The sequence below is a fragment of the Lethenteron reissneri genome, chromosome 45 (assembly GCF_015708825.2).
Source record: "Lethenteron reissneri isolate LAM-NWPU_2019-01 chromosome 45, ASM1570882v1, whole genome shotgun sequence".
Taxonomy (NCBI): Eukaryota; Metazoa; Chordata; class Hyperoartia; order Petromyzontiformes; family Petromyzontidae; genus Lethenteron; species Lethenteron reissneri.
In genome coordinates, this window is record NC_083823.1 from 7,328,557 (window position 1) to 7,356,318 (window position 27,762).

The 27,762-nt window shown below is 49.7% G+C and overlaps 1 protein-coding gene across 1 annotated transcript; it reads right to left on the reverse strand.

Annotated features, from left to right (window-relative positions):
- Nucleotides 1–518: 518 nt before the first annotated feature.
- LOC133353947 (F-box-like/WD repeat-containing protein TBL1XR1-A) lies at nucleotides 519–27,481 on the reverse strand. The gene is given in 18 exon segments (XM_061570476.1): nucleotides 519–3,658; nucleotides 6,487–6,588; nucleotides 6,928–7,093; nucleotides 8,504–8,631; nucleotides 10,417–10,491; nucleotides 11,692–11,813; nucleotides 13,642–13,702; nucleotides 14,616–14,713; nucleotides 16,158–16,221; nucleotides 17,517–17,670; nucleotides 19,204–19,265; nucleotides 19,267–19,331; nucleotides 19,996–20,176; nucleotides 23,316–23,461; nucleotides 24,177–24,256; nucleotides 26,308–26,382; nucleotides 26,624–26,724; nucleotides 27,292–27,481. Coding segments are annotated over 15 exon segments (1,509 nt in total). The 5' UTR covers nucleotides 24,235–24,256; nucleotides 26,308–26,382; nucleotides 26,624–26,724; nucleotides 27,292–27,481; the 3' UTR covers nucleotides 519–3,631.
- Between the last annotated feature and the right edge of the window lie 281 nt (nucleotides 27,482–27,762).

Here is a 27,762-nt window from a genome sequence, read left to right on the forward strand (position 1 = left end):
GCCCATAGACTAACACTGCCCATAGACTAACACTGCCCATAGACTAATATTGCCCATAGACTAACATTACCCATAGACTAACATTGCCCATATAGTAACATTGCCCATAGACGAACACTGCCCATAGACTAACATTGCCCATAGACTAACACTGCCCATATAGTAACATTGCCCATAGACTCTAACATTGCTCATAGACTCTAATGCCCATAGACTCTAACATTGCTCATAGACTCTAATGCCCATAGACTCTAATGCCCATAGACTCTAACATTGCTCATAGACTCTAATGCCCATAGACTCTAACATTGCCCATAGACTCTAATGCCCATAGATTAACATTGCCCATAGACTAACATTGCCCATAGACTCTAATGCCCATAGACTAACATTGCCCACAGACGAGCAAGTTCTCGCGTTCTTTCACAGAGCCGATTGTAAGGATGGCCACGATGGGGGACATCTTTGAGAATGGACACGGGCTCTTAGAAACACACACACTCATCGCAGACACAGCACTCACTCCATGCTTTTTATTTCGCTTTCAAAATGTGTATTTCAAAAGCTTACATTTTACACTGTACACATTTTATAAACTTAAAATAATACATATACAGTACTGTATAAGTCTACGTTCACAGTCAAGTTTCTTTCCAAAAAAGTGACTCACTGAGAGGAGATTCTTTAAAAAGTATTTTTTTTTCAAGGACAAAAATTTTAACATTTACAACAATTTTAGACGCCGCCATTCCCCACGGACTGCCTGTGCACGCGACTGTGTGCGATGGGAGGAGGCCAGCGAACCCTGGCTCGGGAACCAGGTGCCAGGGCCTTCAAGAGTTTGGGGACAACATTCACTGTCGTTTGTGAGCGGGGAGAGGGAGGGGGAGGTGTGGGAAGTTTGGTGATGGCAGTGGTGGTTTTGGGGTGGCCACGTTTGACAGATACGAAGTTCCATGCGTGATCACGACTCGTTTTTGTACTCTCGTCGAATACGAGTCACGGTTTATTTTGGCCTGGAGCATGGGTCGGCAACCTTTTCAAGAAGAAGAATTATCTTGTTTTTGTCTTGACCAGAATAGTTGGAGAGCGCACCACACGCAGAGCTACTTGAACACAAACGCAGCAGGTACGCAGCGAATGACAACACACATCAGGACTTTAAACAACATAGGTGATAGCATAAGCTGCGTCAATTTAGTTTTTCCCCCCCTTATTCTTTAACAATAGTTTGACTGTTGTACATTTTCTTATCACCAACAAATTCCAGTAACCCGTTCCCTGCCATATTTAATCAACTATCTTTACGTAAAATAACGTTTAAGAATTAGTTGTTTTTTTAAACTGCTGCCCTCCTCAAGGGGGAAACCAAAGAGTCAACCCGCAGGCTGCCGACGCCTGGGCGAGATCGTCGTCATGTAGCGATCGCAGCTCTGATGTCAAACACTTTAGTCGTTACGACAGCCCTTCACCTGGCAGGGGCAATCCAATCGAGTTGTCACATCTTGGGCAAATGTGCCGATTGTCGAAAAAGCGACCAATTCTTATGGACAATCGTGTCCGACGTTTCGCTGGAGATCACGCCCCCCTGCATCATGAGGCGTTAACAGAAGCTAAGTGGCTGCCGTGACGTCATCAGGATAGCCATGCAGGTGAAGCATTGGCTTTCGGGACGAGGGGGGTTACAATTAATAAATTGGTATTGTACCCAAACGATCTACCCCAAAATAAACGAATTATGAATCGTAGTTTACGTTCCTGAAGCTGCATATAAAATTATCATTAGATGTTTACATCGGATCGACTTAAGATGACTTTAACCTAAATAAAGACGGTGTTGTCAGAATGTCACTGATTTTTTTCTCACATCTTAAACCAAAGTGATATCTCAGCAGTACCAAACACGAGTCAAGACATGAGATGTAGCCACACACCCCAAGCTCAGTAGAGCAACGTTGAAATACAGAAAATGACACCAAAGAAACAACAGAACTAACGTCTCTGAGTCACTTCACACAGACCTCCTCCTCTCTCCCTCAACAGAGGACGGTTCAGCGTGGCTTTAAACATGCGGCAATCATCGGTGGTGTGGTGCGGTGGGTGGCGCATCGGGTGGGTGGTGGCGGTGGCACCGTGACTCGAGTTTGAATCCCGGCCCACGGTAAAAGCAGATCAGTGGCGAGCGTCAAATCTCAACAGTATTCTTGGCTCCCCTTCACCAAACCACACCGAACCAGCACGGTGAGGTATGGTCAAACGGGGGAGAAGAGGCCTTTCGTCCTGCACTGGATTGACAACGGGACTGAACACGACGACAATTACTCGAAACAATCCGCCTTCAAAATACTTCTCTCGGGACTTCTGCCGGCGTTCCTGGCTGCTCGCACGGCCATCGGCGTTGCCACGGTGCCGAGCGAACGTAGAGAGAGTGACGATGACGACGACGACGAGTCGAACTTGTGGATTGTCGCGATCAACCAAACGATCCACGTCGCCTCAACATCAGCGCAACTTGATGCGTACATTCTCGTTTTCTTTCAAATGTAATTCGATTTCGTGTTTTGCAATTGCACTGATTAAGCCGTCCCAGGCTTATCTGCGTGATGTCCCTCGTCTTAACGGCGTGAATTTCCTCCCTCTTATCTGCATGCAGAGGCGCAGTGGATGAATGCGGACTAAGGGGATGAATCCGTGGCAAACGTCCGGGTGCGCTGTGGCTATCAACTTCGCCGCTGTAAACGGACGCCGCCACTTCCGTGGCCGCTGGGCATTACCACGCGAGTCGGCGTCGGGCGGTCGGGACCACAGGGAGATCGCTGGGACCAGCACCGGAACTAGCACTGGGGCCCAATGGGAGCACCGAAAGAACCACCACCACCACTGCACCACGGGGAAGTTGTGTGCGTGTGTGTATCGGCACCTTAAAAGCGTGGATAATAAGGATGAATTAGCCACCACTTTTCGGGCTCACTTATCTGTATGTACGTGCTAATCGGAGGTGCAATCTGTGGGTAAGCGCGAATAATATTGTGGGTGAGGATGATAGGAATAGTCGAGGAGAGGCGATGTGCTGTGAAACAATGGAGCAGCATTACTGTCGGTGCTGCTGCAAGCGGGAGAGTTGATCGTGGAGCCCCACCGAGCGATGTTCTCATCGCGCAGCGGGCGTTTGCCGCCGTGAAGTAGGACCTTAAAATCCCACAATGTCACTCGCAACAGCGGACAGACTACGTTGCCAGTACCACGGCGCGAGTCGCCACTTTAAAACACAACGCGTGCAACTAAAGATTACGGCAAGAAAGTTCGTAACGACTGCGCAACTCTTTACCGACCGCGACCCCGTTATGAGAGAGGTCGCCACGACCTTAAACCTCGTGAAAGTCGAGAGTGGAACATTTATCGGCGAATACGAAGCCACAGGCTGCCGATAAAGGCTACGGAAAGAGAGCGTTTGAGCGGCGGGTCGGGGTAAAGGTTGTACGATGGGGGGTGCGCGCGCGACTGAGCAAGCCGGGAAGGCATGGACCTTGATGGGCCATGGGTGGAGAGGGGGTGTGGTGAGGGGGTGGAGTAGGGCTCGTGTGGTTGGGAACGTGTGGGGCCGCCGGGTCGTAGGGCTTGTCGCGTTTGGCTACTTCCGCAGGTCCAGCACGCACACCTGCCAAGAAGAAACGGAAGGTGGAGGTAGGGCAGAGAGGACGGCGAATCGTTACCCAGGCTGTGGTCACCACCCGGCAGAGCAACAAGGAACATTTAACGACTCGGTGCACCACTCCGCCAGTCCCGACTCCGCAATCATCCCACTCATTAATCCCCCCCCCAATGTACAACAATAGCCGTTGCTCGACAGCAACATCGGCCCTACGGAGAAGAAGCCAACCGCGCAGAATACCCCAGCAAGCGTGGCCGTCAGAGAACTGTGACCAAGCATCTTCTTGGTTCTTTCGGTAAAGTCACGTAGAAGGGAAATAATAAAAATAAAACATAATAAAATAATTCCCTTCTACGTGACTTTACCGAAAGAACCAAGAAGATGAATCCCTGCAGTCACGAAAGCTTTAAATCGAAATGTGACCAAGCAGTTGCTGCTGCTGCTTCAAGGTTTTACACAATTTATGCTTCTGAAAACGTAAACAATAAGAATACTGAACAAATATAAGCAGACAATGTATCTCCTTCGCAAATCTGTCTTTAAGAACGGGGATAGAGCGTTGCCCCCTCACGCAAGATGTGGGTTTTCTCCGGGTGCTTCAGCTTCCTCCCGCTATAAACACTCATCGTTCATTTAGCTGGAAACATCTTACAGTATCAACCCAGCAATGCAGGACACCCTTCAACAGAGTCGCATGGCTCAGTGTGGCTCTCCTATTATTATTATTATTACGTGGAGAGACAGGAACGTGAACAGAGACATTGTCAGCCTCCCAGGGGTGCTGCTACCCGGCCTCCTTTTAAATCTCGACTGAAAACTCATTTCTTTGGAACTGCTTTTTGTGCTCTCTGGTTCTTTCGGTAAAGTCACGTAGGTAGTAAACATAACAAAAGAAAACACGACGTTTGGGTCGCAACACAAGCGGCCATCTTCAGGTGAGAAAAAAAATTGTATCTGCTGTTGTGGCTTTATATAAGCACAGATAAAAAAATGTATCTGCTGTTGTTTTCTTAAATAATTTTTTCTGTTTAATACGTAGCAGGCTTTCGCGACCAATATTATTCACAATATAGGTTTTTGGGTCAGATCGCGTTATTTATAAATGTGTCGTAACCCTCCACCACCCGACACGGCCAATCAGTAAAAAATGTGTCACGTTTTTCAAAGGACAAAATAATTCACATCTTTAGCCCACCGGTGTGTTGAAGAGAGAATCAACAGCATTTAAAAATTTGAGTAGTACGACGTTTCGCTGGTAATGAAGCTGATTGTAATTGCCAGCGAAACGTCGTACTACTCAAATTTTTAAATGCTGTTGATTCTCTCTTCAACACACCGGTGGGCTAAAGATGTGAATTATTTTGTCCTTTGAAAAACGTGACACATTTTTTACTATTTGGCCGTGTCGGGTGGTGGAGGGTTACGACACATTTATAAATAACGTGATCCGACCCAAAAACCTATATTATGAATAATTTTTTCTACCTACGTCACTTTACCGAAAGAACCAAAGAGTATGGATTACTGCAGTCACGAACGCTTCAAATCAAAATGGAACTGCTTTTTGTGTTTAGTTTGTTATCCTTCCACCGCACCGCCGATTAACCCGGTTGGATCTATACGGTGCGAACGAAGTTCAACAGACATACATTGCGCCCTGTCTCGCCCCCTGTCGGTGAGTTCCATTAAATTAACCCCATCCTCGTGATCCACTTCAAACTCCGGATGGTGGATGTAGTGAAGATGATGATGACAATGGTCTTGGGCAGTGAATGTGATGTGGTGGGGTGGTGGTGATGGTGGTTGTGACGGTGGATGTGTTCACAATAGAGAATTGGATTCCAAAAATAATGAACAAAATATTGAATTTGCAGAATTGGCAGTCCACTAATTAATGCATTAGTGGCTGAAGTAAAGACAAAATATGCACTCACATTAAAGATCATCTCACTCACACTAATCCACTCACTCACACATCCACTCACTGAGATTGATCCACTCCCTTACTCACAGATCCACTCAGTCACACACAGGTCCACACACATACAGATCCGCACACTAGAGTGGAGCTGTGGATGAGTGGACCTGTGGGTCAGTGGTTATGTGTGTAAGTGGATCGTTGAGTGGAGCCCTGAATGAGTGGATCTGTGAGTGAGTAATCTGTGAATCAGTGGATCTCCGAGTGAGTGGATCTCTGGGTAAGTGGATCTGTGAGAGAGTGGAGCCCTGATTCAGTGGCTCTGTGGGTGAGTGAGTGGGGCCCTGAGTGAGTGGATCTGTGAGTGAGTAATCTGTGAATCAGTGGATCTCCGAGTGAGTGGATCTCTGGGTAAGTGGATATGTGAGTGAGTGGAGCCCTGAGTGAGTGCATTTGTGGGTGAGTGAGTGGAGCCCTGAGTGAGTGGATCTGTGAGTGAGTAATCTGTGAATCAGTGGATCTCCGAGTGAGTGGATCTCTGGGTAAGTGGACATGTGAGTGAGTGGAGCCCTGAGTGAGAGCATTTGTGGGTGAGTGAGTGGATCTGGGGGTGAGTGAGTGGATTTGGGGGTGAGTGGAGCCCTGATTGAGTGCATTTGTGAGTGAGTGGATCTGTGAGTGAGTGGATCTGGGGGTGAGTGAGTAGATTTGGGGGCGAGTGGAGCCCTGATTGAGTGCATTTGTGAGTGAGTGGATCTGTGAGTGGGTGGATCTGGGGGTGAGTGAGTGGATTTGGGGGCGAGTGGAGCCCTGATTGAGTGCATTTGTGAGTGAGTGGATCTGTGAGTGGGTGGATCTGGGGGTGAGTGAGTGGATTTGGGAGTGAGTGGAGCCCTGGCTAATCACCGTCACTCACCGTTCCGTCAGAGGCGCTGGCCGCGACCCGCTCTCCCGTGTAGTTCCAGCAAACCTCGAATACGCCGCCGCTGCCCCGGTAGCTGTACACCAGCGAGCCCGTCTGTATGCACACACACACACGCAATCACACATCGCACACGCGCACATTGCATGCACACACACACAAAATCGCACCGGTACATATGGCTCGCAGGCAGGCAGGCAGGCACACATTACACACGCACATTCACAAGCGTGGCACGCACACGCATCACCGACGCACGCGGTGAACGCACGCGTCACAGGCGCACGATCCGAGCGGTCAACAACAAACTACGTTCTTGAGCTGCACGGTCGAGCGGTACGATGCAGTATGCGGAATGATACAGGACGCGGTGGCGTAACCTCATTCCAGCTCTGTGTCCCACCAGAGAATGGCCTCTCTCACACTGGGCCTCACCTGCGTGTTCCAGATGTGTACACACTTGTCAAAGGAGCCGGTGGCCAGGTACTTCCCGTCGGGGCTGAACGCGACGCTATACACGGGCTCCGTGTGGCGCGTGAGGACGTGCGTGCACGTGCCGCTCTCCACGTCCCACAGGCGCACCGTCGCGTCGAACGACGCGCTGCGGGAACACCGCCGCCACCGCCACCGTGGCACAAACAAAAAGATCATCCCCGTCATGTAGCCTTCAACAGCCTGTTGGGGCAAGTGCTGTTAGCGCACGGTGGCACACTAGGGGGTGGGGGGCCGACACCATGCCCGGCTGCCTGATTTTTACACACCGCACCAACTACATATTTAAGTATTCTTGGTTCTTTCGGTAAAGTCACGTAGAAGGGAAATAATAAAATAATATAGATATCAAACAAAGGGAAATAATAAAATAATATAGATATCAAACAAAGGGAAATAATCAAATAATATAGATATCAAACAATACAAATTCTCACGACGTTTCGACTGCAACACAAGCATTCATCATCAGGTGTGAAATCCACAGCAAGAAATTGTTCTTGCTGTGGATTTCACACCTGTGGATTTCACACCTGATGATGATTGCTTGTGTCTTGCTGTGGATTTCACACCTGATGATGATTGCTTGTGTCTTGCTGTGGATTTCACACCTGATGATGATTGCTTGTGTTGCAGTCGAAACGTCGTGAGAATTATTTAATAATGTTTTCATTTTAATTATTTTATTATTTCCCTTCTACGTGACTTTACCGAAAGAACTAAGAAGATGAATCATTCTAGAGCCGCAGACCACCGTTAACCCTCCAACTAAAACCAAGGCATTACATCACGTGGGCCACAACAGTTTCCTGCGAACCACTCCTCGACGACCCCCGCGGAATGATCCGGTATGCGGCGGCGTACCCCCATCTCACTGCCTGGCTGCAGGCCGAGCAAACAGTGCGCGAATGGGATTCAGAAACTTGGTCATTCGTCACTGAACGCGTCGTTTTCAATTAACGTGGCACTTTTCAGGGACGCATCGACTACCGCGTGAAATGAGGGATTACCTTCCAGTGAAGATTCCACGGTGAAATCAATTCCTGCTGAAGACGTAATTTTTTAAGCACCAATTTATCGGGCGAAATAGTTTCACGTTTAAAACTTTACTTATCGTTATTCATAATCAGTACTTCGAGTTAACTTACGTAAAAAAGTGTGTCGTACACGACGACCCAACCCAAAAACCAAATTAATAATTCATCACAATTATGAATCACGACACTGATCCGCAACGGTTTCTGCGGACCACTTCTCGACAGCCCCGTGGGCCAACGGTGGCCTGCCGACCACAGGCTTGGACCCGCTGGTCTACACCGGACGTCTGTGAAAGATAACTTATTAGCTCATTGGGTTCCTCCAGTTGAAATAGATAATACTCTTTGGTTCTTTCGGTAAAGTCACGTATAAAGATAAAATACGTGACTTTACCGAAAGAACCAAAGAGTAATTCCTGCAATCACGAAAGCTCCAAATTAAGAAATAGATAATCCCGATTCCGATTCGAGAGGACGCAGACCTGGCGAGCATCTGGCCGCTGTTGGGGTGGCCAGAGTGTGACCCGCCTGGGCTCCAGCGGATGGTGTAGATCTCCTTGCTGTGGGCCTGCAGGTCGTGCACGCACGTGTCTTGCTTCATGCTCCAGATCTGAGGACGATCAAAGTGCCCCGCGGTCAAATGGACAGCTGCCACCTCTTGTCCGATGTTGGAGGACGCTTCTTGGCGATGTGAAGAGCGGTCAGAGTGGTCCCGCGTACACGTCAAGCCCCAAAGGGTTCCAAAGTCAGTCGGAGCACGAATGGATACAAATTGGGAAAACACCAAGAAACTGAAATGGAAACTCAAGAAGCCGAGGCACAGAAACGTTGAGTAGCAAGCAAAGGCGAGTCCACTTTTGGAGAAAATGTGGGGAGGTTGACTGAATTGGTTTGTGTAGCAGCAATAAGTTAATGCACACCACTTATTCAACACCCCCCCCCCCCCAACCCCCCATAGTCAATTAAATAATAACATTCGATAGCTGTGATTAGTTTGCTGCTTGCTTCTAAAAAGAGAGGCGGCGAGTAAAGACAGAACTCGTGGAGCAGACCCCTTACACGAGACCTGAACCACGGGCAGCAGCTGCTGGCGAGACGCTGCGGCAAACAGGGCCGAGTGCGTGATTTTCAGCAGGTGAACTACAACGCGAGAATCCATTAGACGGCCGTGACGTGCTCAACGTTGCGAGTCCCAGGGATGATGCTCCGTGAGATGCGGTGGTGAGATGTTAACTATCTCGCCTGCTAGGCATGCAGGAGAGCATGGCTTTGATCCCGACCCTATTTGGAGTTTGCATGCTCTCTCCGTGGTCGCGTGGATTTTTCTCCGGGTCCTCCGGTTTTTCCCTCCACATTTAGAATCATCCGTTGAGTGTCTTTGGGCTGCTATACATTTACACGTGATAAGCCACTTCGTTGAGCTATCATTTGTGGCAGGGTCACTTCTGAAAAGGAGCTACATAGCTGAGTGGGCCTTACCTGATAAAATAGAAATAATGTAGTTTATGCATGGGTTCACCAGATGATGTCGATCAGCGGGCACACGAGTCTACATTCATATTTACCTCTCAAGAAGTTCACTGGGCTGAATGAAAAACCCAAGAGGTTTCTGTGCAGACATCGGTGATCGACAACACTTTGGACAGGCCAAGGTGGTGTGTTGTTTAACTCAGGCAAGAACTAAAAGGGACCAGAACAGAACCTCCAGTTGCTGGAGTGACCTGGGCCACCGATATGACAATTGCAAAACCAATCAAATAAAGTGGAGCAATAAAGCATAGAGAAATCGGAGCAAAAATATCTGTGTCATGTAAATAATGCAGAGTGCAAAAACGTAAATCCGTGTTAAATAATACATTCTCGGTTGGGTTAAGTCGGCTCGATGAATATTAGACTGTTCATCTTAAGTAGGCAAGCTTGATTAATCAGGTCCGACTGTTCCCATGTATCCACAACCAGACTCAAGCTGGTCCCAGATTCAAGCTGGTCCCAGACTCATATCAGAGCCAAGATTGGCCAGCCGAGTCTGGGACCAATCTGGGACCAGACTCCGCTGACCCCGTGACGACGTTAAAACCATATCCAGGGTTGGGCCGGCCTCCACAGGGGACGTAGAGTTCAGAAAGGAAGCTCCGAGGCCAAGGCACGGAAAGCTTTACTGGCTACGGCTCCACAGACCTGCTGTGAAAACCAAGGGGCCACAGTGACATGGACGTGACTCGGGCCAGGTTTTGAGCGGCTGGGGAAATGAGAAGCTCCTGGGTTTGTGAACTCAGAACCTCGCCGGTGCTGGCTCGAGGCGCTCTGACAAGAGCCGTCACGAGCACCTGGAGTCGCCGACCTCAAGGGTTTTACGATGCCACCTACTTTAAAAAAAGAGTGTTCGTGTGCGCACCTTGAGAGTCATGTCGTCAGAGCAGGAGGCGAGCAGTGTCCCCGAGGGGTCCCACTTGATTGCGTTAACTTCGTTCTGTTCCACACGCCGGCACGCAGACACACGTGTGCACAGTGATGAATCGGCAACATGCGTGTGCTGTCATGTATGACCATAAAAAAATTGCATGCAGGCTCGCACCCATAACACCCAACCGAAAAAATATATATATTAAAGAAATAGAAAACACCACTTAAAAATAGGTGCGTCTTAAAGCTCTCCCAGAAAGCTGTAGCCGACGGGTTATGTACCAAATATTTATTAATTATTTTACATGGAGACGGATACGTTAAGGAGTATTGTCTGCTTATTTACATTATAAACGGCTGTTGCCTACCAATGGGGGGGGGGGGGGGGGTGGGGGAGTTATCTCTCACTTAAGTATTTTGTAGGGAGATTGTTCCTATGAAATTTGACAAATTCAGACCGTGACCCCAGGAAATGTGGTCTGCTCTTGGTCAATATGTGACGTTGCGGGAACTGGAACGTCCACCACAAAACAGACGGCTGCGTATGAATTGTGATGTCATTGTGATGTCATTGTCACTGTGATGTCACTGTGATGTCACGTGCGTGCGATATATCACGGACGTAAATGACCGTGACGCTTGAGGCGCGGAGGCCGAGCGTCGCTCGAAAGCCAGGACACAGAGGATTGGGGCCTCTGTCTCTTAGAAGTGAATTCCAACCCCCCCTACCAAAGACAAAGATCCCCCGCATAGCCTTTAACAGACTGTTGGAGCGAGTTCTGTTAGCGAGCACCTATGAAGGCCGACACGGCACACGAAGGGATGGTTGGCCAGCACCACGCCCGACCGCCTTTGTCTCCCGAGTGGCGAGTGTTGACAAACCGCACCAGGCACTCATTTGAGTCGACCTCGGGTAGGCCCAGGACCGGATCAAACAATCTTCATTGGTGTTGGCCATGAGCGGGAATGGAATCTGGGTAGCCGGGTTCGTAGCGCAGTGCACCAACCACTACGCCACCGCTCCCCACTCACTCCCACCCAAGCCACCTCCCACTGCATTATTATTGTTACGATGGAAAGAAAACAGCTGAGGCAAGGAGCAGGTGATGGGACGGCAGCCGGCTTGCGTGGCGTCATTACGGACATTACGCCCCCCCCCCCACAGTACTGACCGGGGCGGGCGTGCGGACTCGCACCGCAAACCCCCGTAATGAACGGCAAAAAACGCGCGACCGCTCGGCACTCGCGAACCACGCTAACCACGCACCGTGTGCCCCCGGAAGGTCCGGATCGGCTCCTCCTCTCCCAGCCGGCACACGTGGATGCTCATGTCCGTGCTGCACGAGGCGAAGCTGTCGTCCGTCTGCCAATCGACGTCCAGCGCAGGCGCTGCAACGCGAGGAACACGGGAGACGACAAAGGAGGCCGGAGGCCGGCGTTTCGGATGTTACAACAGCCACGCCGCGGTACTGGTTTCACTTCTCCCCCCCTCCACCCCCCGACGCTTCGCAGGCCAAAAGGCCGTGGGCTCTGCTCCCCACCGCCCCCCCTTCCCATCGCTACTCTGGACGGTCGTGTCGTGAAAAAGGAGAGAAGACATTTTTTTTTAAGTCATTAACAACATTTAACGGAAGCTACGGCGAAGTTAGTCAATTCTAAGCTGAAATATGTTAAGTTTCGCAATTGTCCGAGGTGTTTTTGTTTTGTTTCAAACGTGCGGCCCTGACATTCGCCGAAACGCAGCCGAGACCCCGATCGATTCTGAGGTTAGCTCAGGTGAAAAAGTGCCGCCCCCTCCCTACCAACGCGAGGCACCGAGCAGGTGCGCCGAGCCCGCCTGCTGGCCGGGTCGGCACGGCAGGGCTGCCGCTTGGAACCCCGTGCCGAGCAGCGAAACCGAGTGGAGCGCCGAGCCAGCAAACTTCCCGGTGGTCGTGGGAACGCGGCAACAGTTGGATGCTACGAGGTTCAAGTTGAGGCATCTGGCGGAGCTGCACTGTGAGCGCAGATGAGGTGTCGCCAAGCTGGGCGGCTCACAGCCGCTCGCTGGCTGCCAGTGGCGGCTGTGAGCTTTGGTCAAGAAGAATTGGTCCGACGACCCAAGCAGGATTTTACTGAAATTCAGACTTGTTAAGGCCCCCCCCTGAGCCAGCGGTGGAAATTTCATATTCCCACGGCGAGGGAATCTCACTCATCATTTTACGCACGTTTTCAAGGAACATTGATACTTACATTGCCGATATCAAGATGATTAAAACAGAATGGGCTTCACCCTTTCTGAAAATAATACAGGAGGCGTACTCTTTGATTCTTTCGGTAAAGTCACGTCGGTATAAAATAAATTAAAATTAAATCACGACGTTTCGGGCGCAACACAAGCGTCCGTCATCAGGTGGGACAACCACAGCAAGAAACAATTGTTTGAATTTTATTTAAATTTAATTTTCTACCTACGTGACTTTACCGAAAAGAACCAACCAAAGAGTATGGATATCCCTGCAGTCACGAAAACTTCAAATCTAAATACAGGAAGTGTTCAGATTGCCTATTGGCGTCCTCTTGTCTAACACTGGTGAGGCCATGAAGGAGGCAGTCTCTGGTGTTGGCCAATCAGTTTCCAAGACAATGCATACATCTGTTGTGCACATATTTTACCACAAGTATGTGGAGTTCACGTAGACTTTATGATGCCTTGCAATAGGTGTCTATGTGGTGTTCGAACATCTTAACACCTCCTGTATTATCACCGTAAAGGGTAAAGCCTATTGTTTTTTCAACATATTGTGGCATGAGTCATGCGAACATCAGGTGGTGCCAGTTCACTTTGGCCTCAAGTGATACAACCGTGAATGCCTGGGGCATTTGGAGCAGCTCACGTGGAGTGAGGTCACCAAGTGAAATAATAACAGATTATATTCTTGGTTTTTTCGGTAAAGTCACGTAGAAAGAACCAATAATATGAATTCCTGTGTCATGAAAGCTTTAAATCGAAATAATAACAGATTAGTAAATAAACACAATTTATCGTTTCTTATCTTACATATATTGTACATAGCACCTTCACAAATTGTAAATAAGATAGTGCTTAAAATAAAGAGTAGGGTTATTAAAAGCGATGGTGCAGTTAGGGTGACAGGAGAACAGGTCGGAGTGATGAAGTCTCCGGCACCGCATGGTGATGCCGTTGGCGGCGTGCTCACGGCACGCGAGGATTTACCCGAGTGGAAGGGAAACTGCTGCTTGGCTTCTCCTGTCTGTGCGTCCCAGATGATGGTCGTCTGAGAACGAGGGGCGAGAGAGCCACACGGCACGCGCCACCAAGTCTCACACCGCTCACGTCCACACCGCCTCTCGTGCACTTTCCCGCACCTCCGATTAGGTCCCCACACATCCAATTAGCACGGTTGGCTACGTAAGTGCAAAGTAAGTTCAGTACACACGCACATACACGCTCCAATCATTCACGCGTGTTTACGTTTACGCATCGTCGCTGAAAATGTCCCGCAACGGGTCGTTTGTTTGCAGGCATCTCGCAGACTGGGCGGGCAGTGTAGATTTCTGACGGCATTATGAGAGTAATTCACGTGGGTGCGTGTGGAATTGCCTCCCCCACCCTGAGACTACGCGAGCGATGAGCCAGCGCTGGAAATTCTACATTCCAATGGCGAGGAGACCTCGGTTATCATTTCACAAGCGTTTTCAAGCAACATTGACGATATTGTCATGGCATGAGTAATGTGAACATGAGATAATGCGCTCACTTTGGTTTCAAGTGATATAACTGTAAATGCCTGCAGTATTTGGAGTACATATGTAGTCCATCTTCTTGGATCTGTCGGTAAAGTCACGTAGAAGGGAAATAATAAAACAGCTCTGTTTCTTCACCTGAGGACGGCTGCTTGTGGCCGAAACGTCGTGAGAATTTTTATTTTATTATGTTTTATTTTTATAATTTTATTATTTCCCTTCCTACGTGACTTTACCGAAAGAACCAAGTAGATGAATCCCTGCAGTCACGAAAGCTTTAAATTGAAAAATATGTAGTCCATTCACTAAGTGTATTCATAACTTAAGTCACGAATTATAGTTGTAAGTTGACACCAATTACATTTCACCAGGGCTTAGGTGGTGTCATCGTAGGCATCCTGTGTTGCCGAGTAGAGCTATAGTGGGGGAGACACGAGGCCTCACCTTGTCCACGCCGGCACTCAGGATGTAGTTCCCCTCTTTGTTCCACTTCAGGGCGAAAATTGGGCCTTTGTGCTGCCCCAGTGTGCTGGAAAGGTTACCTACAGACACACAAAAGACACACACAGGTCCCCCGTACAGCCTTAACAGACTGTTGGAGCAGGCGTTGTTAGTAGCATCTATGAAGGCCAGAATGTCAGTCGAGGTGGCGGCGTGGCCTGGATCGAGCCTGGCTGCCTTTGTCTCGCTAGTGCTGATGTTCACACATCGCACAAGGTACTCATTTAAGGCCGAGCTGACTTTGGGGAGGCCCAGGACTGCATCAAATATTCACCACTGTTGTTTAGTCATGAACTCGAATTGAACTCGGATCACCGGGTTCATAGCACAGTGCGCTAGAAACTTCACCCCCGCTCCGCACAACCGCCAAACACACAAACACAAACCTCTCCTGTCTAGTCTTCAACAGACTGTTGGGGCAAGTAATGTAAGCGAGCATCTATGAAGGCCGGCATGGCACACAAGGGGCTAGCGTTCCCAGCACCATGCCCAGCCACCTTTGTCTCCCCAATGCTGATATTTACACATCACATTATGTACTCATTTCACCTAAGTGATGCCCGGGATCAGGTAAGATAATCGTCACTGGTGTTGGCCGTGAGCGGGAATCGAACGCGGGTCGCCGGGTTCGCAGCGCAACGCAATAACCGCCAAGCTACCGCTCCCCAGAGACACACACGCACACACACCAGATACAAAGTTCCTGCTTTAGTCTTGCATCACCATGCAACACAACTTGTCGGGCCAGACTCGGCTGCTTCCAGACTGCTGAACAGGAGGGAGAGGGGGCTCCTTTAGCTGGGAACGAATGGAGGCGAGGTCAGTCGGCAGCGGTTGCTCGAACTAAACGCAACGTAACACAAACGCAACGGGCGTTTGTGCACGAGGAATTCTAAAGTGTGTTATCTGTTGTGTGGCGTTTGGCTTCATCCAGTGGATTGGCATTAATCATAAGTTACTTCCCCCCCCCCCCCCACCATATTTAGGTTGTATCTTCACTGGTTGGGCATGTCCGTCTATGTCTCATGACATGAATGAAGAAATTACTCGATTCGGGAAGAAAAAAAAACACATTGCAACATGACCAGCGGACTATACCAGGCTGCCAAACGTAGCGCCTTGGTAGTAGCGTCGCGTTTTTAGAATGGCGCCAATTGAAAATCTTCTAATCATTGTATTACGACACACGGTGCGAGTCGCGTCATATTCACGATGGAGCAACACAATTATGTTTTCTGTATACGTTACCTTACATGACAGTGCGAAAATAACCTAGCGTCCAAACAAAGACGGATACTGTTGTTGAACAAAAAACATTCCAAGCTTTGGGTTGTGTTGCGGATGTGGGTCTAATGAAAGTGGGTCAGGTCAAGTTGCAGGTAAAATTGGCGTTGTAGAAGTGGGTCACGGGGTTTGGTTGGCTAGTGGGTCAAAAAGGAAGATCCGGGCAGGCCTCGAACCTGGGGACAATCGTCTCTAACTCACCGTCCTTCGTCCAGATCCGGGCAAACCCGTCGTAGGAGCCAGTGGCCAGCAGCGTTCCCTCGCTCTACAAACACAGCGACACACATTGATCAGCAGAGGTCTCGGCCTCACCGGCGCGCATACCGCACACGTCTGTGCCTAGCAGCACACGAGGTCAGCTCATCACGCCGAGAGGAATCCTCTGCGACACACCACCGCACGCTACACCAAAATCTGTGGGTTTTCTCCGGACACACCAAGTTGCACAAATAGAGCGATAATAAATAGTTGTGAAAAAACACGCGAGGGTCCGACTAACAAAGACAAATGGCTTCCTGCATGAGCTTAGAATGTCTTTTTTTTTTTACAAAAATCAATTAAAAGTCGAGACAAATATAAAGAATATCGGTTGCAATCTTCGTATTCTTTCGCGCGGACTCTTGCATAGACAAGGACCTGATGTTTGGAACAGCAACACAACATATCAAATCCAATGTCTCGCTTGTTGATCCATGTGTTGAGTTGCTTGTTCCACTCCACGTTCATAAGCAGAACTATTTCATTCTAAGAACAAACAGCCGATTGATTCGAAATTGAGTTTTGGGTCAGATCGCCATGCGGGTAAAATGCCAATGTGTGTCATACGCCCTCCTCCACCCGACACAGCCAAATAAAAAAAAGTTGTCACGTGAATAAACGCGACACTATCATTGCTTCGGCGTACCGGTGATGCTGGAGAGCGATCTACAAACATCAAACAACACGACTCATAATTGATATTTGGCTCAGATCGCGTTAATAGAATGTGTGTCGTGCACCCTCCTCCACCTAACACAGGCAGTTGATAAAGCCGTCACGTGGTCGAACATGACACTTTATCACTGCTCCAATACAGCGGTGCCCAAGTGTTCCATTTTTAAATCTTTTATATTAAGTTCACTTGCTTGCTTGCTTGCGCACCTTACGACCGTGCAAATCTTTCGGTCGTTTTTTAACCCACTTCCCGTGATCCAATCGAGCTGACATTTTGCACACAGACTCGTTGTGCGTGACAATTTATTTTCGTGAAATTTTTTTTCCAAAATTTGACACTTTTTAAAAAAAATTTTGTATTTTAATTACCAATTGCTTAATGGTGGCAGGCAATCATCGGACCCATAGGTGGCAGCCATCTCAAGCCAGAGGACGAGATGACTCTAGCCGCCACGCATATAAAGGATTTATAGTGAAAAACTTTGTTTTTACGGGTTAATTTTAATCTAAATCAATTTGATACGACGTCCCAGCGCTCTGCGGCTACAGCCAGCATCGCCAGGCGACTGGCGCAAACCGGGGGCGCCACCATCCGGCAACGAGAGAGGTCGCGGCGGCCACACGCACGTTCCAGTCGAGCGATGTCACGTCCTTGTTGCTGGGCACGTCCTGGCCGCCCTCGTGGATGCAGTGGCGCAGCACCAGCTGGCTGGAGCCCTCGGCCGGCGCCCCTCCCGGCCCCTCGCGCACATCCCAGATTCTCGCTGTAGAGTCACCTGACCTGGCACGGCAATGATGTCATGTCAAGGTGTTAATTTCCGGTAAGTGAAAATGTATTGGTTAAGCCACTATGTCCGTGCGACGTTTTTAAACGTGAGTTTCGGGTCAGATCGCCATGCGGGTAAAATGGCAATGTGTGTCGTACGCCCTCCTCCACCCGATAGCCAAATTGAAAAAGTTGTCACGTGAACAAACGCGACACTATCATTGCTAATTTAAAAAAGGTCTCCAGTTTACGACGGTCTGGTTTACGACAATCCACATTTAAAACGTTTATATGACGCCCCGATGGGTCAATTTTCGAAACAGAAACTTGATATACGACACATCTTCCAGCGCCGACTCCGAACACATTTGAACATTATCGCCATATCAGTTTCTGGTAATTGTATTTCACGTTTTCGGTGTTGTTTTTGTGCTCTGCTGTGTTTCTCGTAGGATAAAGATTAGCTTAAACATTCTTCAACTGTAGTTCACGCAACGTAAGCCCTGCCACGAGTCTTCCAAACACACAACGGTAACCGATTCAATAATTATAAATAAGCCTCCATTCCAATAAAGTACATTTTGATCCCGCCAATATATGCAAGTATGAAAAAATTTACAATTTCAAGAAAACAAAGGATTGGGACATTTGTTTTCATTCCACTCCACGTAGTTTGCAGGTAAACATTAATTTTTTATGTTTCATAATTCAACCTAAAAATGCTGAAAGATTCCGACATGCTGAGAAAGATGAACCAAACCAAACTGAACTATTTTTATTTTACCAGGTGAGGCCCACTGAGCCGTACAGTTCTTCATCAGAAGCGACCTGGCCACAAATGATAGCTCAACGGAGTGGCTTATCACGTGGACATTTATAGCAGCAAATACTCTTCACACACGTTTCTAAAATGTGGAAAGAAAATCCGGAGGACCCGGAGAAAAATCCCCACGACCACGGAGAGAACACACGCAAATTCCAAACATACACCTGGCATCAGGGTCCCGATCGAACCCACGACCTCCTGGATACCTGGCGAGGTAGTCAACATCTCCTAGCCACCGTGATGATGATGAGAGAGACACGCAAACTCCAAATATACACCTGGCGTCAGGGTCCCGATCGAACCCACGACCTCCGGTATACCAGGCGAGGTAGTTAACATCTCCTAGCCACCGTGATGATGATGAGAGACACGCAAACTCCAAATATACACCTGGCGTCAGGGTCCCGATCGAACCCACGATCTCCTGTATATCAGGCGAGGTAGTTAACATCTCCTAGCCACCGTGATGATGATGAGAGAGAGACACGCAAACTCCAAATATACACCTGGCGTCAGGGTTGCGATCGAACCCACGACCTCCTGTATACCAGGCGAGGCAGTTAACACCTCGCCACCATGGCGCCCCTCTCACCACTGTGGCGCACCATCGGGTAACCTGTGACATCACGGACACCCGTGTTATCTGCCAGCCAGGCACTCGTCTGTGAAAGAACACTGCCGCTAGATCTCACGAGTCGCGTGGCGGTAAAGTCCAATCGTACCCAGAGGCGAGCAGGTCCAGGGCCGGGTTCCAGGAGCAGATGAACACCTCGGACTCGTGCCCAGCGCAGCACGGACACCTTGTTCAACAGCTGCACCGAGCCCTCGTCGGGCCCATCCACCAGCGGCTCTGGAGGGGTGGAGGGGCAGCACGAGCGCACAGGTGGCAACGGGTGCAGGGAAGGACCCAGCGTAGGGCAATCACACACAAAGACAGAGATCCCCCGTATAGCCTGAACAGACCGTTGGGGCAAGTGTTGTTAGCGAGCACCTATGATGGCCGGCACGGCACACGAGGGGGTGGGTGGCCAGCACCATGCCCGGCCGCCTTTGTCTCCCCAGTGGAGATGTTTACGCACCCCTTTAGGTACTCATTTGAGGTTGTGTCGACTTAGGGGAGGCCCAGGATCGGTTCAGAAAATCATCACCGATGTTGGCCGTGAGCGGGAATCGTACTCGGGTCGCCCTTATCCGTAGAGCAGCACGCTAACAGCTGCACTACCACTCCCAACAATAATTACGAGCATGTACGCACACACACACACGGAGCTTAAGAGGAGACTAACACCTGCAGGTCCGAGCGTACCACAACATTACAATTCACAATAATCCAAAACCACCCACTTCGTTGACAAATATTTTCGTCACCCGCCTCATCAATACCTAAATCATCCAGCCTTGGGCCATCGGGCACCATCGGCGTCGAGGCCGACCCTGCGGTGATGGAACGCGAGAGGCAACGCTCGCAGCGTGCCACTCGCCACCACCCACGTATCGTTCGTTCGCTCGCTCACCGCCGAGAGCGTGCGCCCCGTAGTCGTCAACGCCGTTCATCGGGGGGCCGCCGCCGTTCTTGGGGGGCGTCCCCGGCTGCTGGTTGCTGGGGCGGTAGGCGTGGGGGCGCGACGACACGACAGCCGGCATCACGGCGTCCACCAGGGAGAGCAGCTCGATGGGGCGGAACGCAGAGCCGTCCTGGAGTGGGCGGGACACGTCGAGCAACGCGTTTGTGCTTAATGCAAAGACAGAGATCCCCCGTGTAGCCTTCAAGAGTGGGTAGGGGAGAGTGCTGTTGAGCGAGTAGCAGTTATGAAGGCCGGCGCAGGCGCAGCACGTGAGGGGGTGGGTGGCCAGCTCCTCATCCAGCCACCTTCATCTTCAAAGTGGAGGTTTACACATCGCAGCAGGTATTAGTTTGGGGCTGAGTCGACCTAGGTGGAAGCCCAAAATGGAAATCGAACTCAGGTCGCGGGGTTCGTAGCGCAGCGCGCTAACCGTGTGTTTACTCAACACACGTGCAATGGTGCTTACATCTTCAGCGTGATTAACAGTTGTAAGCAGATTTAACAACAGTGTTAATGGTATTCGTTAGCCTATTCTATATTTTTTACATCAATAGTAATCAGATGCCCTATTTTTAGCAATAACACGGAGGCCTTAAAATAAAAAAGAATATATAATAAGTGACGTTTCAGGCAATGATCCTTCTTCATAGCACACGAATTGAGTTTTATTTGTGGATTTTGCTTGAGCACCACTGCCAACACAGCAGCAGCATAACCAAATGATGTGTATTCTTAGCATGGCAGTCCACGGCAATATATGCTCGGTTTAAACACATTCCTGCGGAGGGAGCTGGTAGGAACATTGGGTTGCTCGGTCAATGGCCAGGGTCAACGGCGGCGTGGTGTATTCCGCAAATATGGCCGACTGTGAGGGCGGGCACAAGCCGGCGTGAGTAGGTTAAACGTTGAGTTTTATAAGGGCACCATGGGGTGACCAGCCCCTCCCCACCCAGCCCCACCCTCCCACCCCCACCCCTCCCACCCCCCACCCCCCACCCAGCCCCTCCCCACCCAGCCCCTCCCCTCCCAACCCAGCCCCTCCCTCCCCACCCAGCCCCTCCCTGCAAGACTGACGGACAGAATAATCCCCTGTGGGCTGGTGTAACCAGGAGGTTCCTACCAGTAACATTTCTTTACTGGTGAAAATTAATTAAACAGGTCAAAAGAGGCAGCAGGAAAAACGAGAAAAAAAAAACAAGTGTAGTAAGCACCATGTGCTTTGAGTAATTGCACAAAAATAATTATTAAGAGGATGTGAAGAGATGCCCAAAGCACTGAAATGAAGGAAGGAACATTGGCTAGCCGAGTGGACATGGGCCTTGACATTCGTCGTGGGGTTGCACGATGGTTTCGGTGCCTGGAGGGAAGGGAGCGAGAGAGAAGCGTGCTGTGAGGCATGCGAAGGAAGGGTGATGGGGCTGAGATCAAGTAACAAATGGAACGGATGGTGCCTCAACCTTTCAGAAGAGATTGGGTAAAGTGTACTCAAGTGTTACCCTTTAAATTTTATTATCTGACATGTTCCACTTAACCTTGTTTAAAGCTCTGACATTCTGTTTTTTTCCAGGCAGAGCTATTGAAATGACTGAACATATTTATTTTAGTGGGAGATGGTGGCATCACTTGTTTATAAAGTTATGAATGTTTGAGAAATGTGTGCAAGTTTGGATATTCTCAAAATGGCATCGATGATATTGTTTACATGCCGAGTAACACCAGGAAGAGCCTAGCAGAGTTGCTTTAGGAACGAGGGATAGGTGGTAGTGAGCAAGCAGCAATATTCGGTGCAGGAATTTAAACCCAGTTATACACTGATAGACTGATGTTGCAGAACATTAATGAAATCTTATAGTCAACACTATTGTACATTCATCACAGTCACATTAATCACAGTCGTACATTATTCTTCTTGGTTCTTTTGGTAAAGTCACGTAGAAGGGAAATAATAAAATAATAAAAATAAAACATTATCAAATACAATTCTCACTATTATTTTGTATTTTTATTATTTCATTATTTCACTTCTACGTGACTTTACCGAAAGAACCAAAAAGATGAATCCCTGCAGTCACGAAAGCTTTAAATCGAAATTTAGTCGTACATTAGTTGCAGTCACACGTTGATCACAGTCACATATTGATCACCACACATTGATTACAGTTACACATTGATCACCACACATTGATTACAGTTACACATTGATCACAGTCACATATTGATCACCACACATTGATTACAGTTACACATTGATCAGTCACATATTGATCACCACACATTGATTACAGTCACACATTGATCACATAGTCCCACATTCAGAATCTGAATAGTTATTGATACTGCAGGAATCCGAAGAGCTATGAAGCTCTTTTTCACAGATGTCCAGTAGGGGCCGGTCAGAACATTACAACAATACAAAAACATGATAGGAGTACAAAGCATAAGAAATGTAAACAAATCACTTTAAAATATATATTTAAAAAAAAACTAAACTATTTTTAAATCCTTTATATTAAGTTTGCTTGCTTGCTTAGGACCGTGCAAATCTTTCGGTCGTTTTTTAACTCACTTCCCGTGATCCAATCGAGCTGACATTTTGCACACAGACTGGTTGTGCGTGACAATGCATTTTCGTGAAAAAAATTCCTAAATTTTACACTGTTTAGGGGAAAAAAATTAAATCTTTTAGTACCAATTGTTTAATGCTGCCAGACAATCATCTGACCCATAGGTGGCAGCCATCTCAAGCCAGAGGACGAGAGGACTCGAGCCGCCCCGATGCCACGCATATAAAGGATTTATAGTGAAAAACTTTGTTTTTACGGGTTTACTTTTCATCTTACCAGGTAAACCCCACTAAGCTATTAGCTTCTTTTACAAAAGTAACCTGGCCACAAAGGCTCAACAAAGTGGCTAATGTGGAAACTCAGCAGCTAAATAATGTCAATAATCTAACGGAAATTACAGAACGTGCTCGAACATTGATTACAGTCACACATTGATCACAGTCACAAAAAGATGCATCACACACTCCCACACTGATCACGCGATTACAGTGACATCATGAGACACGTGGTGCCAAGGCACAGGATGCGCACCCCCCCACCAACGCCACCGCTGCCCACCACCCCCACCAACGCAACCCCCACCCACCACCCCCACCACCGCAACCCCCACCCACCACCCCCACCAACGCCACCCCCACCCACCACCCCCACCAACACCACCATCGCCCACCACCGTCCCACCACCGTCCCACCACCCCCACCAACCTCGCTGACGGACATGTCGGCCTCCACGTACTGCAGGCCCTTCTGCAGCACGGACACGAGCGCGGCGGGCGGCACGAGGGCGCCGTTGATGCTGGCGCGGCTCACGCGGCTCTCCATGCCGAAGGAGAACGCCGAGTGCGAGAAACCTGCGCCACGACACGTGGGTCGAGATGCCTGCGGCTCGTTTCAACGCTCGCGCGTTCTGACCCGTCAACGTCGGCAGGGTCTGGCTAAAGTGCCAACAAGAGCAACAACAAAAAACCCCAAGCAATTTTTGTGTCTGAACCAGGGCAGGTGGCAATTGTTACGGGCGCGAATCCACTTGGGGCCGTGATGACTGGGAAGTAGACGTGTTGGTAAACCGTATTGGCGGTGCTCCATGTATAATAAACCTGACTGGGGTGAGTGGCGTCATGTGCACTGTGTACCCCAGCATGGCTCAAGCCAGACACGGTCTACTGCCAAATTTGTGCAGAATCAGCTACCTGAAGTGTGACACAGAATGAGCTGATGATGGAAATAAGGCCCTAGAGGCTGAACCGGGGAGACCGTAAAGATGACTGGTATCAGACTTCGCATTGCCATTAAATGCGTTGCCAAGTTCTCCCCATGCTGCTGGGTATGGGTACGCAGCTGCCGGGAAATAAACCGCTCACGCTGGGAGATCTTACTGAGCCCACTGACGCGTAACCTCATCAGAGACCCCCCCAGTCCATCCTGGGGGGGTCGTGCGTTTAGTCCTGGAGACCCCTGTTTGGTGGAAACATCCCTATGCATGGAATGGAAGACCCCTCCCTGTATCTACCATGAGAATTATTTTCTTCCCAGGAAACCCTGCAGAGCCCATTTGCCCATACTCACCCGACTCCTGGAGGTAACGGTAAACCAAGAAATTGACTTCATCGCTGCTTAGGCTCATGATTACACGTGGCACGGCGGTCCTGTAAACACACAAACACGCAAACACATGTATGAGCACACGCCAATTAAATCTCATTGAGTCACACATGCGAGAACCCAGTGACTTTATAAAAACGTTATGAGGCATCATATTTTTGGGGGTATTTTTTGCAAATTCAACAAAGAGAATGACATGGGAAGCTGTGTATATGTAGTGACCGACTCGGAGACACGAAGAATAGGAGGCACACTGTTTATTAACACGGCCTGACAGTGAACACTTAGTGACTACGGTTCCCAGTCAGTCAGGCGGCAGTCAACCAGGGCAGCTGGTGGACTGCCGCCTGACTGGCGACTCCGAGATGGTGAAGACGGAGACGACGGTGAAGACTCCAGCAGCAGCACGACGGGACCCCCCCCCCCACTCCACACGACAGCCCCGAGCTCCCTCCCTGGCCCCTCTTTTACTGTCAGCGTGGCCTGGCTCCACCCCCAGCCACGCCCCCTTCTGGAACCTTCTAGCGGGTTCTCGATGTGACCCTTCCGTGACCCTTCCCCTACATCCCTCTCTGGTCTATCACGTGACCTGCTGTCAGGCAGGGCTACTGTAGCTGCAGATCCCCTTCCCTGCCAGCAGCCAGCGCTATGCTGCTACGTGACCGATTCTATGCCACTACATCTACACCAAGCGTATGGTCTGGGCAGGGCCGTCCATAGGGGGGCGCGGGGCCCGATTGAGCCCCCCCCCGACACCTTCGAACTAAACCGGAAGTATTACACCCGACACCGTGACGTCGTAGCGTGCCGCCCCCCCCCACCACCAAAGCGCGGGGCCCAGGGCATACCACCCCCGATTCAGTGTACCCTACGGATGGCTCTGGCTTTATGAATGTGCAGGGGGCCTCTACATAAACAGGCACGGCCCTTTCATCAAGTCACTTATGGATGAGGGCAATGCCACGTCGTGTGGGTCATGGGAGTTATTTGACCATAATTCACCACACGGGGGTAAAAAAAAAACAGTTCAACATTGGAATTTGCTGCATTGCCCTCTGCAACATTGTCCCACAGCCTAAAACAACCTGATGCACATGTTCACTCTTCAAAACACTCTACCCAGACTCAATGCAGTGGATTATTAAGCAGAGGTTATGGCTCCACCACACATTAGTGGCCCTCTCTATAATTTGCACTCAACAGTAATTTCAAGTTTAATGCGTACACAGGCATCCCCGACTGAGACCGAGCATGGGAGACGATTACCCAGAAAGAAGAACCATCGGCTCAGTTGTGATCACGTGACGCTCGACAGACAAAGCGTATACGTACTGCTCGTATTGCAAGACCTCGCTCGTTTATCAAATTATTATTTGTGTAAAAAATTTGCTCGTCTTAAAAAACACTCGCAGACCAAGTTACTCGCAATCCAAGGTTTTACTGTATTTTGTTTGTACGTTAAGCATCTTTCGCACCGTTCGTAGCCAACCGTGCTAATCGGAGGGCAACAAAAACACAACAAAGCCACTATGAGATCTCTTTTACCAGTGGCAAAATATAGTAGTAGGTTTTTACCCTTTTAAACTGGTACAAAACTGACACCTTTATACAAGGCATCATGTTTGCAATAACCACAACACAAGTAGTCAAAAATGGTGTCATCTGGTCCAACACCAATGGGGACTAAGCTCTAAAGAAAGCCGTCTCGGGTGTGGACCAATCAACTTCAAGGACAGTGCATATTATTATCATTATCAGAGTTGCTACTTTTTGTTTGCATTTTTGACCTCTTGTGTTGTGGTTATTGCAAACATGATGCCTTGTATAAAGGTGTCAGTTTTGTACCAGTTTAAAAGGGTAAAACCCTACTATAACAAAGCCAATTTAACCAAATGATAATTGAAGTGAACAGGATAGCACGGTCACTAACATACGAACGCAAAAACATAGAACCGCACAAGAAAAATTAATCAAACAGCCGTCAATTTTTGCACCATGTCAACCACTCAATTTACTTCAATTGCTACGGAAAAATCTAATCAAACATAACTTCGCTCACAAAATGAGCCCCGACTCAGAGAGTGATGCTACTTACACGTCTCGGTGTCCAAGGGATGTTTCGACTTCACTCCCCACGCTCTCAGTCAGCAGTGTCCACTCCGACAGACCGCTGCAGTACAACGATGCAATCAATGGGCACGACCCATAAATACGAATGAGACATCATGTTCCCGAGGTCGATAACATTAGTACTATGTTGTGAGTAGTCTCAGATTGTGGAATTTCACACCACTGGCTCAGTCGCATTGCTCGTTTGAATGGGCGACGTTGCATAGGGCAGTGGGTATTCACTGCCAGCACTTTCAATGTAGCTTCGTGTACTGCAGGGCACACAGCGCAGACTGATGTACCTGTACGTGCGCTCACAATAGCGCAAGTGCGTAAACTGCGTTAAGAGAAGAGGCGTTCGCAGCCGTGGGCGGTGGTGTCGGCGGTGTACAACAACACGCAGCTGCAGTCACACACGAGACGCCGCTGTTAATAAGCGTACAGTGCGCGGTACAGTGCGCGGTGTGTGCTGTGCTGGTATGTACAGTGCGCTACAGTGCGCGGTGTGTGCTGTGCTGGTATGTACAGTGCGTGTACAGTGCGCCGTGCGGGTGTGTACAGTGTCGTGTACAGTGCGTCGTGCGTGTACAGTGCGCGATGCTGTGTACAGTGCTATGTACAGTGCTCTATGCTGTGTACAGTGCGTTGTTTTGTGTACAGTGTTGTGTACAGTGCGTTGTGTACAGTGCGTTGTGTGCAGTGCGCTGTGTACAGTGCTTTATGCCGTGTACAGTGCGCGATGCTGTGTACAGTGCGTTGTGCTGTGTACAGTGCGTTGTGCTGTGTACAGTGCTCTATGCTGTGTACAGTGCGCGATGCTGTGTACAGTGTGTTGTGCTGTGTACAGTGCGTTGTGTTGTGTACAGTGCGTTGTACTGTGTACAGTGCGTTGTGCTGTGTACAGTGCGCGACGCACTGTGGCCGCACACGCGCGTACAGTGCGGCGTGTGTCTCACGCCATCTCGCTCACCTCTCTGCTCGGGTTTCCGGCGGCTGCGTCGTCTCCTGCGGTGCCCGGCTCGGTGGTGGCGGTGGCGGCCCTCTCGGCGGTGCCCCTCTCGGTGGTGGCCGCGAGTGACGGAGCGCCCAGAGCGACAACAAAGACGGCGGGGGAGGGGACAGTGGGCAGCCGAGACGGGCAATGGCGGCTCGGAGAGGCGGGGTGATGGGGGGGTGGGGGGCGGGGTGATGGGGGGTGAGGGGCGGGGTGTGTGGGGGGTGAGGGGCGGGGTGATGGGGGGGTGTGTGGGGGGTGAGGGGCGGGGTGATGGGGGGGTGGGGGGCGTGAGGGGCGGGGTGATGTTGATGAGGGGGTTGAGGGGCGGGGTGAGGGGCTTAGGAGGATGAGAGGCGGGGTGAAGGGGGTGAGGGGTGAGGATGAGGGGCGGGGTGAGGGGGATGAGGGGCGGGGTGAAGGGGGTGAGGGGTGAGGATGAGGGGC